The following is a 12715-nucleotide window of genomic DNA, read 5'->3' as shown; positions in this document are numbered from 1 at the left end:
CTCTTTAACTTAGAATGATGAATTGAATCACATTTTTAAAAAATTCCATGTCAATGGAATTTTGATGTCTCTTCTTGATGTCTCATTCTTGAGGTACATGATCTAGGAGTTTGGAAGTCATGCATTATGTTCTTGGAGTGGTAACCTTTGACATTTTAACATATGTATTTATACTTTGTTCTTCCTCTAGAAGTCTGTAGAGTCAGTATCTACATCTTTTGGCCATTAAAGTAGAGCTTTCACTTACCTCTTCTCTTCTCCTATGTCCTATGTTGAAACCATTTGTTATTTATTTCCATTTTATAAATGAGGGGATGGAGGTTTAGAGAACTTAAGTTCACTTAAATTGAGTGCCAGAGTTGGGAGCTGTACCTAGGCATTCTGCCTTTAGAGCCTGTCTGTGCTTTTCCATGAGACTATCCTGTCTAATTTGGGATTTCAGTTCCAGATTATGATTTATTTTTAAAAAGTCTATTATGTAGCTCAACTATACATTTAATTGTTTCTCATACATATTATCTCTTTCATTTTACTTTGTTAAAATACACTCTTGAGTAACTCTTCGAAAGACCAGGTATATTCTTTCTCTCCCATTTGAATGGTAGGTTTAGCTAAATATAGAATCTTAGATTCACATTTATTACTTTTTAGGATTTCAAAGACATTGTTCCCTTCTCAACTGGTATTTACTATTAATAATCAAAGCAATGTCTGATGTCATTCTTTATCCTTCAGAATTTTCTTACCCATTATTCCTTTCAAACTTCCCTAATCCAGACACCTAGAAGGCCCTCTTCCCCGTTTTTAAATTGAGTAATAATATTAAGTATATAAATATTAGGCATATAGTTTAACATTTGCCTATATACTCCTATAATCACTACCCAGATGGAGATGTAGAACACATTTACAGCATCCTAGAAGTCTTCCTCATACCCCTTCCTGATCAAATCAAGCAGCCCACCCCCTTGAGGTAGCTACGATTCTGAGGTTTATCACTATAGAAAAGTTTTGTTTGTTCTCAAGCCTTATGTAAATGATTTCATACAGTACATAAAGTTTTGTGTCTGGTGGAACCCATGTTTTAATGTACTTTCCAAACAGAAACTTGAGGAGAAACTAGAGTTCTGGATGGAGAAATTTGATAAGGACACAGAAATGAAACAGAATGAACTAAATGCTCTCAAATCTGCTAAGGCCAGCGACTTAGCACACCTTCAAGAGCTTGCAAAGACGGTAAGGAAGCAGTCTGAGGAATGGGTGGTAGCTGAGCTGTAGTAGCTGGGTAATGCTATTCTGGTGGCAAGGAGGAGGTGTGCCTGGAAACCACTGACAGTCTTCCCATGATGATGATGACATCAATGATGGGGCAGTAATAGCAGCAACCGACACACTTCCATGGTGCTTGTTCTGTCCCAGGCACTTTGCTAGCATTCCACATAAAGAACTTATTTAACCCTGACAACAACCTCTTGAGATAGATGCTATTATTTCTACTTTATGGTCTCTGAAAATAATCTGTAAATTATGATTTTTAAAAAGCTTCTGATTATGGCTTCATCATTGAATAACTAAAACTAAATTTCTCCTTTAAAAGATGGCTATTTGTACATGTACTTTCTACAAGTTAAAAAAATATTACTTTCAGGTCATTAATCACACAAGTTAGTAGTTCATTTTTATGCAGTTATTTTTATAGCAAATTTGAATGATTGAAACTGCAAATTCTTTTTTTTTAAAAATTTTTATTTATTTATGATAGTCACAGAGAGAGAGAGAGAGGCAGAGACATAGGCAGAAGGAGAAGCAGGCTCCAGGCACCGGGAGCCCGACGTGGGATTCGATCCTGGGTCTCCAGGATCGCGCCCTGGGCCAAAGGCAGGCGCCAAACCGCTGCGCCACCCAGGGATCCCTGCAAATTCTTTATAGCTAACACATATTAATAATATGAATACTTACAATGTAGGAATCCACTTAGTTTTTTCTTTGGTTTCTATTTGGCATGCTTTGTTTTCAGATTTCCTATTAAAAGTTCAGGGCTGGGTGGGCCACACGTTGCCAAGACAGTCTTCTAACCCAGATCCGTGTCTACCTCTGTAGATACGGGAGTATGAACAGGTCATCATTGAAGACCGGACAGAAAAGGAGAAGACCAGGAAGAAGATAGAACAGGAGGACTTGGAATTAAAGAGCATCATCAAGGTAGAAGGCCAGAGCTGGCATCTTAGGGCACATAACAGCTGGGCTAACAGTTACCAAGGAACAGAGTCCATCTCTTGTCCTATGAAGCCCAGGACAGGAGATCTTCAAGGAAGGATGGCCTTCTGCTATTGTTGGAATTAATCTACAGTCCTTGGAGCAGGGAGACAGTTAACATAGCAAGGGCCACGTCTCCAACTCTGAATCTGGGGGAAACGGTGACTAGCAGGGGAAGCAGGACCTAGAACTTGTGCCGAGGCCAGATTTAAGGTACTATCTATAATCAAAACAGCTCTTGGAGGAGCTGCTGCTGCTGAGGCTGCTTTTTAAAAATTTATTTTCTTAAGTCAACTCAACCCAGTGTGGGGCTTGAGCTCACCACCCCAAAATCAAGGTCACGTGCTCTACCATCTGGGCCAGCTGGGTGCCCCTGGAGGAGCTTCTTAAAGTCCTATTTATAGAAGTTAGCTCAGGCTAGCTGCTAGGTTCTGATAAGAGCTGTTTTCAAAAAAAGGTGAAGAGAATAATAAGTAAGCGGTTTAGAAAAAAAACATCTTTTATCAACTCATGTATATTAGTGAAGTTGAAACTGGTAAGTCAGATTCTGGGAAGTATTTTCAAGCAGAAATAACATCAGCTGGACCAAAACTGTTGTTTAGAGGATTGCCTTTCTCTCTGAAAGAAGAGCGTCTACTGAGATCCTAGTGTGCAAACAGTAGTTGGTGAGGTGTATTATGAGGTGAGTTAAGAAAGCGTGAAAGTATATTCAGTACAGATATCCAAACCCAAACATGAGCTTTCCATTAGGAGACAGTCTGATGTATAGTTAGCAGGGATTTATTGAGATTTGTGGTGTTTTCTATTTGGCAGAATTCCTTGATTTAGAGCAATGATGTATGGACTAGCTGAAGACTATTTTTGTTTTCACTAATGGATCTGTGCTCCCAGTCGTTAGAGCTTAGTCTGATTTTAAAGCAGCCCAGACTGTACTCAGAACAGTTGTGTCTAATGACTAAGATATTTAAGAGAGCTATTGAATTCCTTTTTTTTTTTTATCGAATTCCTTTTTGAAAGAGTACTGATCCTTTAATCATTAAAGCCATGAAATGCACAAGGAAACCTATGAAGTCATCTAAATTATCTGTACATTTTTGAGTGCTGGCTTTTGCTGTGGCCTAGCTTGCACATCCTTTGGGCGGGGTCAGATGTGGGGAACTTGGGTGTTCATAAAGAGAGGTAGGGTAATAGAAGGGAACCAGGTTTCTAAGTGTAAAGATTCCTAATCAGATTCCTTCTTTTTATGTTTACTCCTTGAGAGCTTCACTGTAGAGTCCGTGCACCACAGGGGAGCATTACTGTAGGGAGAGCATGCTTGGCCACTTCCACATTTCAGACAGACACCATTCTTCAGACAGAAGTTACTTTATGATAAAACAACTATCTCATGCAGAAAGGATGCAGCTTGTCAGGCATACACATTTTTTATCCCTTTTTCTTCCAGCTCCAGGCCTGGTGGCGTGGCACTATGGTAAGGAGGGAAATTGGTGGTTTCAAAATGCCTAAGAAGGACAAAGATGATGTCAAGGATTCAAAAGGTAAAGGCAAGGACAAGGACAAGCGGAGAGGCAAGAAAAAGTGATGGAGTTCTCTCGTCTTTTCCTCTGGTATTCTGGAGATGGGAAGGAGGACTTGAAGGGAGGGAGGAAGAAACATGTTAGCAGTACAGAGAATTTGTATCTACAGGTTGTTTCTTATTGGACATTCCCAGGTACTGCCTGGTTCTTTCACTTTGCCTGTTGTATTAGTTTTCAAACCCTGATTTAGGAGTGTATCATCGACTTAGGGCTTCTTCAGATTTTGAAAAACTTTTGCTGGGAAGAAGTATTTCTAGGAGCCTTACAAAGATCCCTCTTGCTTTTTCTCACCAGAAGAAAGTTCATGGGCTTAGTTATTGTGATGCATTAAAACTTCAGTAATTTCTGTAATGTTTTGGATTCTTTTGGCTATAGTGAAAAAAACTCTCAACCAAAAGTAAAGTGTTCATTCGGAATTACAATTATTACAAGATAATTTAGTAATATGTCTAGCATAATATGGATATAGTAAAGTTCCAAAGGTTGGTTCCTTCCTGCATTTATTTAAGATTTTATTTGAGAGAGAAAGAAACAGAGAGCATGAGCAGGGGGAGGGACAGAGGCAGGAGAAGCAGGCTCCCCACTGCGCAGGGAGCCCGACATGGGGCTTGATCCCAGGACCTGAGATCATGACCTGAGCAGAAGGCAGATGCTTAACTGACTGAGCCCTCCAGGTGGCCCTCCTCCCGCCTTTTAGATTTATTATCACTTTAATAAGTTTTTGTTGGGGGTGGGTGGGAGCATGGAATACATATCTTATTATAAATAGGTTGGTTTAGCTCCTTTTCTGGGAAATAGCTAGGAATATAAGTAATAAATTAAAACAATAAATAATGAATTAGAATAAACAGAAACATTAGGATGTACAATCATGCATGGTAAAGGTGGGGACACAGGCTGCTAGAAGACTAGCTTGGAGAGTTTTTGATCAGTGAGACACCAGGATATGCGCCTGCTTTGCTTCCTCAACAATTCTCACCTTGCAGGATATTACAAGTGTGAAGGGCAGAAGGTCTTACATAGTTGGTAATTCCTAAGAGTGTCCAAATATGTCACATGTATTTCACAAATTAAGCCTTATATGTAATTGCAAATACAGGGTAAAGCTGGTATCTATACTTCTTTAAAAGAGTGAAAAACAACAACAACAACAACAAAAAGTGATCTGAAGGGCCTGTTCAGAGGACCCAGTTTCTACTGATGTTCCTTCGGGGAACTAAATAAATACCCTTTCACATCTGCCAAGGAAAACATGCTTTAGGTATGAACATTTTCAAATCAGCCTTTATTTCATGCGATTGAAGTGTAGGCTTTTATTTTAATGTCAACGTGTAAGGTGGCATACAGGCAATTTAAAATAACACATGATATTGACATATTTATACTTAGAACTTATGCATTATATTTACAGACATACAAATATGGGACAATGTTTTACAAAATCTTTTACTAATTACATGTTTACAACATTTTCAGAAATAAAATGAAATCTGCTGTAAACCATCTCACTGCAATACGTATATATAAAGGTTTCTAAATATCCATGTTTTCCTTCATTTCTATCACCATTTTAAGCACTTAGTTGTTAAAAATTCGTCATACTCATCGGCAGTCACACGCCATTAGTCACTGCTGAGCTGTAGCAAGTAAGAGAAATCAGACTCCTTGATTAGCCGTGAGGCTGTATTTTAAGAAGCTGTTAGAGAGAGTGACGTACTAATAAGCCCCCTACCCTGTTCTAGCTGCACAAAGGCCCCTCCGCCCACGAGCCACTTCCAGAGAACCTGCTGACTTACAGACTCCAGGGGCCGTGGTGGGTGGGCACTCAGCCTCCTCCTGGTTCACACTTCACACGGGGCTGGCCACTGCTTCATTAATGGTCAGGTGGAACCAACTACAGCATCTTCATCTTACACTGGAGTCTAGCCAGGCTAAATGTTAAGTTTTCTTTCCAGTTTAAAAAAAAAAAAAAAAGGTACAAACCAAACACTGAATACAAAAATTTTCTAGCAAAAGCATCACGAGATGTTTTTGCATCTTGACTTAGAAAATAAATTCAATATATTTGATATTTTTGTTACCAACCAAAACTGTACACAGATTTTTTTCTAGTAATTCAAATATAAATTTGAATTAGTTTGATAAAAATACATTAATAAAGTTTCACGTAATATGTAAGATGTGAAATAAGTGGAAATTTCCATTTATTCCTATGGGATCATTAGTTGCAAATGTTCCAAATGTTGCACTGTCCACATTTTCTGGAATTATTCTTTGCGTAATAGGTACAAAAAGTCCTGTTGTTTGCTGAGTTTCACTTCAAATGGCTTCTATTATTTGGAAATTGTACTGAGGTTCAATGTTGACTAGAAGGAGAAAGATCTATTGTTTAGAAATGCACATAGCTGATTTTTTTTCTGAATTTTAATAAACAAGTTGCTGGATTGGTGGGTCTGTTTAGAACTGTAAATATAATGGGGTCTGGCTCAAAGCACTTGAAAGACATTTTACTTTTGTTCTGTAAAGTCAGTGAAGGTTAGTAGGCTCTGAGGCCAGGTGTTTTATGTTCTTTAATTTTAAACTTGGACAAAGTGACAATGTCCTGCTGAACTTATCTCCCTGTGAGAACAGGGAGAAAACACTACTTTGACCAGATAGTCAATATTATCTTACCGAGTTACTTTTAGATGTTGCATCTACATGATAGAAAACATTTTGCTGAAATGCACGCATTGGTAAAGAAAATCTAGAATAGTTCACAGCCTGAAAAACCCCAGGTAACTGGTATCTTCACATACTCTATTTACTTGGTTTATCAAGACTGTGAATACCAAAAGATATGCTGACAACTCAAAGGGGTTTAAAATATAGGGTAAGAAAGACCTTGGTAGCTTAAACTTGAACAAAGGCTCCTGGCTTTGTGTTCCAGGAGCCCCTGGGCCTTCTTACTCAGCCCACGATTGAGTGAGGAAGGCACTAGTGGTGGTCAGATGAACTAGATACAGAGACATCATGCTGTTTTCTAAGATGCCACAAGTGCCTTCAGTCAGCCATGGAAACTGGCAATTACTTGAAAGAAATTAAGAAACCTGGCTTTGCTTTTTATTCCTTTTGCCCTGTTTTCCTAATCTTCCATTAGTCAGGGAACTGGAAGTGTATCTGCTGTGAGTGGAAGGTACTCACAGGTCCAGGTACCTGGGAGCAGCATGGGGGCAGCGGAGCAGGGCTCAATGCAAATAATGCAGAGTAGTGCATTTACCATCCTAAGGATTTGGAAGCTCTGTGTAGAGTGCTTGTTTATAATGGTTAGATAATAGCAGGCTGTCACATATGAGAACCAAGCTTTAGGTGGTGGCAGACAGAAGTTGGGGGAGGCCTAGGATGCTGGCCTTAAATACAACTTACCTCTCTCATTTCTTTACTATGCAGAAATCTAGGCCTTCTATGTTGTATTTGTTTTGCTTTGGACAGATAACCCCAAGTAATCATAATATAGCTTTTGACTTTAAATGTGGCTGACAAACATAGTGGGGTCATTACACCCCATGTCATACAAAAATACCCAGCTTGGGAAAGTGATCTCACTCTGTCGAAAATGCAGATACCCAGGCCTCACTCTAGACCTACTGAATGAGAATCTACATTTTAAGAAATGCTCATTAGAAGAGATTCTAATGAACAACCAGCTTTGGTAACCTGTGGATTCCAGAAACAGGAAACAGGTAAAGACAATAGCATGTCTGTGCTTTCCAGAAAGCTAAATATCCTTCTGAGAAAATTTCTTTCTGGTATGGGAGGCAAGCCGACAATCTAAGAAAGCACAGCCTGTTTAGGCTTCAGTGTTGGGTTCTCAGTAATGACAGAGTAAGTTTCATTTGCGAAAACCAACCATGTCTTCCTAAAACAATTCATTGGAAACAGATATAACCTCCCCTAAAATGGAGAAATGAAGCAAAATATTCCTGTTAGGAATCATGGAAACAGTCCCTTTTAAGAACACGTAAGAGCTTTGTGTAAGCAGATGGCTGGCAGCAGCAATCACGTTGTCCTGCTCCGGGATGGCCGGGCCAGCGCCCAGGTGCTGGGGGTCCTTATGCAGCAGACAAGTGGTGCTGCTGCTTGGGTGGGGCAAGCTCCAGGAGAGCCTGCACCGTCACTGCGACCTGGCTCAAACCTTTCTCTTCTAAAATGTGCAGAGGCAAACATAATTGCTCCTGAAATGGGACAACGTAACATAAAAACAAACAAAAGAGAAAACAGGATCAACATCAACGAACTGAAAAGAAAAAATAAGCATCTCTTTTCTCCCTCATAACAGTCAACCGAGATAGGACAGGTCAGCACCTGGGGAACTGACCTCTGTTAATAGGAGTTACACAGAGATGGCATTGGACACTGTCACTTTATTAAAACCAAAGACATATACAGGTCATTTTGAAAACTGGAATATGGACAAGTTACAGACACTTAATACATACAACCGAGGATAACAGAATACGAGAGAGCAAAAGCAACATCCCCAATAAATAAAGAGTGATGCAGATCAGTAAAAGGAGGCAGGGAAAACAGAAAAGCGGTTCCAAGTTACCAGACGGCTCAGGCCTGACAGGTCTAACAGTGGAGGAGAGTGTGCTCTGGAAATTACATACCAGAGGAATGCAAGATGGATTCATGCCATAAGTCAGGCTGCACGAGGGAGTGAGGCCCACCAGCTGCATTCTACTCCTGATTTTGAAAATCAGAGTTCTCGTCCCAGGCAGGGAACACAGGAAGAAACAAGTATTTCATAACCTGGTACTTAATGGATTAAATTATGCTGGAGAACAGAGATACGAGTTTATTCAGGGACATCTTAATTACCGTATATTTGAAGGGTGTTTATAGGTTTGCTTAAGGAAGTTAAAATACTTCTATTGTGCTTGCCTCATTCATGTTTGGTTAATCCTATCTTGAAAGAGAAAAAGGCAGTGTTTAAGAACAGCACCTATCACTGGTTTTTCTTTTAAGACTAAATATTTGGAAAACATAGACGCTGTTCACAAAGGACAGACAGAATTCTGATTTCACTAAAAGGTAGACTATACATGTTTATTAAAGAAGATAACTAGACTTTTCATTGGCACTTTATTATTAGGAAGTTTTACAAAATTAGTTGCAATAAAAAATATAACATTTATTTTGAACAGTTATTGGTACTTGTGCCTCTTATTCAAAATTTTAATACTTATCTTGATAAAACAAGGTAATTGCAACCTTTTGACTATAAAACTAGCAACTTTGTATAAATACTTTGAGTGCCACTGTCAGTACAGATTAATTATTCTAAAATGAACCTGCAGGGTGTTTTGGTCTTGAGAGAGGCATATTTTCTCTGAAGCCAGTTCCCTCATCTCTTCTCCATTGTGCCCTGTGCTGCGTGTGATTGGACACCCCTCGCCCCCACTGAGGCTTATGCCTTCCAGATGCACATTTACCTTCCAGGAGGCTTCAAGGGAATGCCGTGTGCTCTGAAGAGAATGTACAACTACTCCTCCCCAAACCACACACAAGACCACATTTTTTTTTTTATTTCCTAAGGGGACAAAACCACAAAACTGTATGATCTTTGATGCAAGACCTCTTAAAATCAAAACAAAGCAAACCTCCCAAAGTCTGGAAGGTAGTGCTACTGTATAAAACTGGCTTTCAACACAGTGTTCACTGTTTCAGCACTAACAGTAAATAGTTTTTTAAGGTGTTAAATAATTGTCCCATTTGATACGGAAGAAAACCAAAGCAATCAGACCTTCAGGCTGACTTCTACAATAGGGTGGTTATGTTCTCTGCAATTCCCCTTCATATTTGAGTTCAGTAGATTCCAGAATGTTCAAAAACCCTATTTATGAGAACTAGAATCTGAATGCAAACATAAAATAATTTCAAGCATCAAGGCTAGCAACTTAACTATTAAACGTTCTGACAATACTCACTGCCTTGGGTAAAGAACAGAGACTGCTGCCCGATACTTTACCTGCAGCTACTGTCCAGATATAACCTACTTAACAGCCTAATTCAATGCCAGCTCACCTACTAAGACGGTTCAAGTATATTGGAAATTACATATATTTCAATTTTAAAGTCTAAACAGGATTCTAGAGGTGAAGCTCAGCTATGATAAGAACAAGCAGAGGAGAGCTGGACAGGTGCCTACTCCTGAACAGTCAGCTCCAGATCATGTGCTTGTTGTAGACTAATTTACATGTACACACTGGGCTCAGAATAGCAATCTAAGGAAGCTAACTGATCTTTGGACTGAATATTCGAATCAAATGAAAATTATTAAGATTATATGACCCGAGCTTCCAGATGTGCAGACAGTAAATGCTGAGGTGGCCCTGTGCCTACCAATACAGGGAGATTTCAGGATTTTAGGGCTCAGCTCAAAAGAGATATAAGTGACCAGGTGCCTCCCCAACCGGAAAGGGTACAACTATTTGCCTTAAGAGCACCTGTTGAAGATGTTGGAAAAATGGCCGCATGGGAATTTTATTATGTCATTTAGAAATAAAAATCTAAGTCATATTCTAAGAACAGGTTCAGGATTGTATCAAGACACCTCAGAACTTATGATAAGAGAAACAAGGCCACAGGCCAGGAGAATGGACAAATGACCAGGAAAAAAAATGCTGGTCTTTTACTCTTTGTTAGCAATCATCAATGTCTACTAATGGGATGAGCTGGACATGAGAACAGGATTTATCTTCCTTACTGGTTAGCTCTTTGACGGCCAGAAAACAAAACAAAACAAAACAAAACAAAACAAACAAAACAAAACCAAAAACCCTTTGTAAGAAGAAACAAACCTCCTTTACCAAGCACAGGAATGGTGTGGAAAATCCTTGGAGTATGATCTTTCAACTAGAGGGAGAAGACCCAGTAATACAGCAGACAGAGAGTTAACATTAAAGTACAATAAAATGCCACAAAACCCAAAAGCTGGAGAGACAGAGAGACAAAACTGGATTCTTCTGAATGTGCCCCAAGAGAAAGTAGTGTTTCAACAGTTCTCTTAACGCTGAGGTTTAGCTGAAGGATGTCAGAAGGGGAACAAAGATTGTCCTGTCCAAAGTGTGAGCAGGAAAGGAAAACAGAAAAACAAAGTTAGTGGATCAAAAATACAGATTTGAGTATAGAATTCAACATGATCATCTCAATCATACTTAGAGAAACACATCCTACTAACATTTTTTACTATGATGAATGAAAATACTGAAAAACAAAACTACAAAGGCTCCTCTACATGCTGAGCTTGATTTTACTACTAGAATAAAATTGTCTTGTTGGTGACCAGTATAAATACTCAGGATACAGTAAACAAAACTGGGTGCTGGCTCAGGGTTGTGGGAGGTCTCAAAGTGGTGAGCTCAGTGCCAGCCAACCTTTTTCCTGGCTCATTCTTCTCTATTAACAACAACAACAAAAAAAGAATGGGGCAGTGGGCAGGACCCCCCAAACCTGGGGGTGGGCTGAGGAGAGGGAAGTGTTTGGAGAAAGCCAAGTTAATCAGGGAGGGTCACAGAATGAGGAGAGCCTAATAATCAAGGAGACTTACTGCCTGAAGGCCAGGTATATTGACTGATTTGATGTTCCTCTCAAAATCATGTCGAGCCCATCTGCACCAAGTCCAGGTTACTAATATGTACAAAACGAATCTAGAGTCGTAAGGGGCCTTAGAGATCACCCAGACCCTCTGGCCCACAGAAAAAACTGAGTAAGTAAATGAAAACACAATTGGACCGGAGAACAGGAAAATATTCTTCAACACATAACATGCAATAACTCCAGGACATAAGATGCTAGACTCAATAGACATTTTTATCACCCATTATAGTTTTCTGAATGTAACATACTTGATAAAAGCATAATAATAAACAGAATACCCATATGCTCAGCCTTATCAGAGGTTTTCAAGAGTTCTCTTATTTTTTAGTGATTCATTCAGAACTTTTAAACACTTCAAAAGTTATACTGAGAAGGGAAATTGTTCACCTTTATAGTCTTTGGACATAAAATCTGACAAATATTTACAATTCAAGATTTATGTTACACATTTTCAAAAGTGACCATTATTATATCCCTGATTTTCTTTAAAAATCAAAAAGAAGTGGGAGTGTTTAGGTAAAGGTCAGAATGCCCAGAAGTAGGGGAGAACAAAGGAAGAGGAGGAGGTACAGGTTTCTTTTTCTTTTTTTAAAGATTTTAATTTATTTATTCATGAGAGACACACACACACAGAGGCAGAGACACAGGCAGAGAGAGAAGCAGGCTCCATGCAGGGAGACCAACGTGGGTCTCGATCCTGGTACTCCAGGATCAAGTCCTGGGCCAAAGGCAGACGCTAAACCGCTGAGCCACCCAGGGATCCCCAAGGTACAGGTTTCTGCTTTCCTCTAGAGGCAGAGGGACATGAGAAGGCTACTTGGACCTATGAATTTATGTATTTATTCATTTTCCATCACTTTGTTCTAAGCTTATAAATAACTTTTCTTTCTTTCTTTCTTTCTTTCTTTCTTTCTTCTTTCTTTCTTTCTTTCTTTCTTTCTTTTTTTTTTTTAGCAGAAGTAGCAGTGTAACAGGAACCTGTCTAAAAGTGGTTGGGGTGGCGATGATGGTGGTAGAGACTCGGGTGGAAGGCAGAAGGGGAGAGAAGACGTGGCCTTCAGAGATTGTCCACTTCCTCTTTCAGATGGGGGAGACTGAGAAGGAGGAAGGATGTGCTAAGAACCCCAGTCTAACCACCCTAGAAAAATACCCAGTCTTTTAAATTTGTATTTTTATCTGTTTCCTGCCTTCAAATAGCACATCTCTGGTCAGAACAGGGACAGGCTGGACCACAATAAATC

The 12715-nt window shown here is 39.4% G+C and overlaps 2 protein-coding genes across 12 annotated transcripts in view; one reads left to right on the top strand and one right to left on the bottom strand.

Annotated features, from left to right (window-relative positions):
• IQCG (IQ motif containing G) overlaps positions 1 to 4988 on the top strand; it is a 47168-nt gene extending 42180 nt beyond the window's left edge. For all 4 annotated transcript variants that reach the window (XM_055315921.1, XM_055315917.1, XM_055315918.1 and 1 more), the window contains 3 exons: positions 1105 to 1236; positions 2101 to 2202; positions 3701 to 4988. In XM_055315921.1, the coding sequence (XP_055171896.1) occupies positions 1105 to 1236; positions 2101 to 2202; positions 3701 to 3838 (372 nt within the window). In that variant the 3' untranslated portion in view covers positions 3839 to 4988. The remainder of the gene's footprint in view (positions 1 to 1104; positions 1237 to 2100; positions 2203 to 3700) is intronic.
• A 111-nt stretch (positions 4989 to 5099) lies between these two features.
• The window catches only part of LRCH3 (leucine rich repeats and calponin homology domain containing 3), a 107869-nt gene continuing 100253 nt past the window's right edge, over positions 5100 to 12715 (bottom strand). For 6 of the 8 annotated variants that reach the window (XM_055315908.1, XM_055315911.1, XM_055315914.1 and 3 more), the window contains one exon: positions 8217 to 10931. In XM_055315908.1, coding sequence (XP_055171883.1) covers positions 10731 to 10931 — 201 coding nt within the window. In that variant the 3' untranslated portion in view covers positions 8217 to 10730. Of the gene's footprint in view, positions 8048 to 8216; positions 10932 to 12715 lie in introns of those variants that run through there. The other 2 variants (XM_055315912.1, XM_055315915.1) reach the window with 1 other exon arrangement.

Source organism: Nyctereutes procyonoides, unplaced genomic scaffold (genome assembly GCF_905146905.1).
Source record: "Nyctereutes procyonoides isolate TBG_1078 unplaced genomic scaffold, NYPRO_anot_genome, whole genome shotgun sequence".
Classification (NCBI taxonomy): Eukaryota; Metazoa; Chordata; class Mammalia; order Carnivora; family Canidae; genus Nyctereutes; species Nyctereutes procyonoides.
This window is presented reverse-complemented; position numbering and strand designations above follow the sequence as displayed.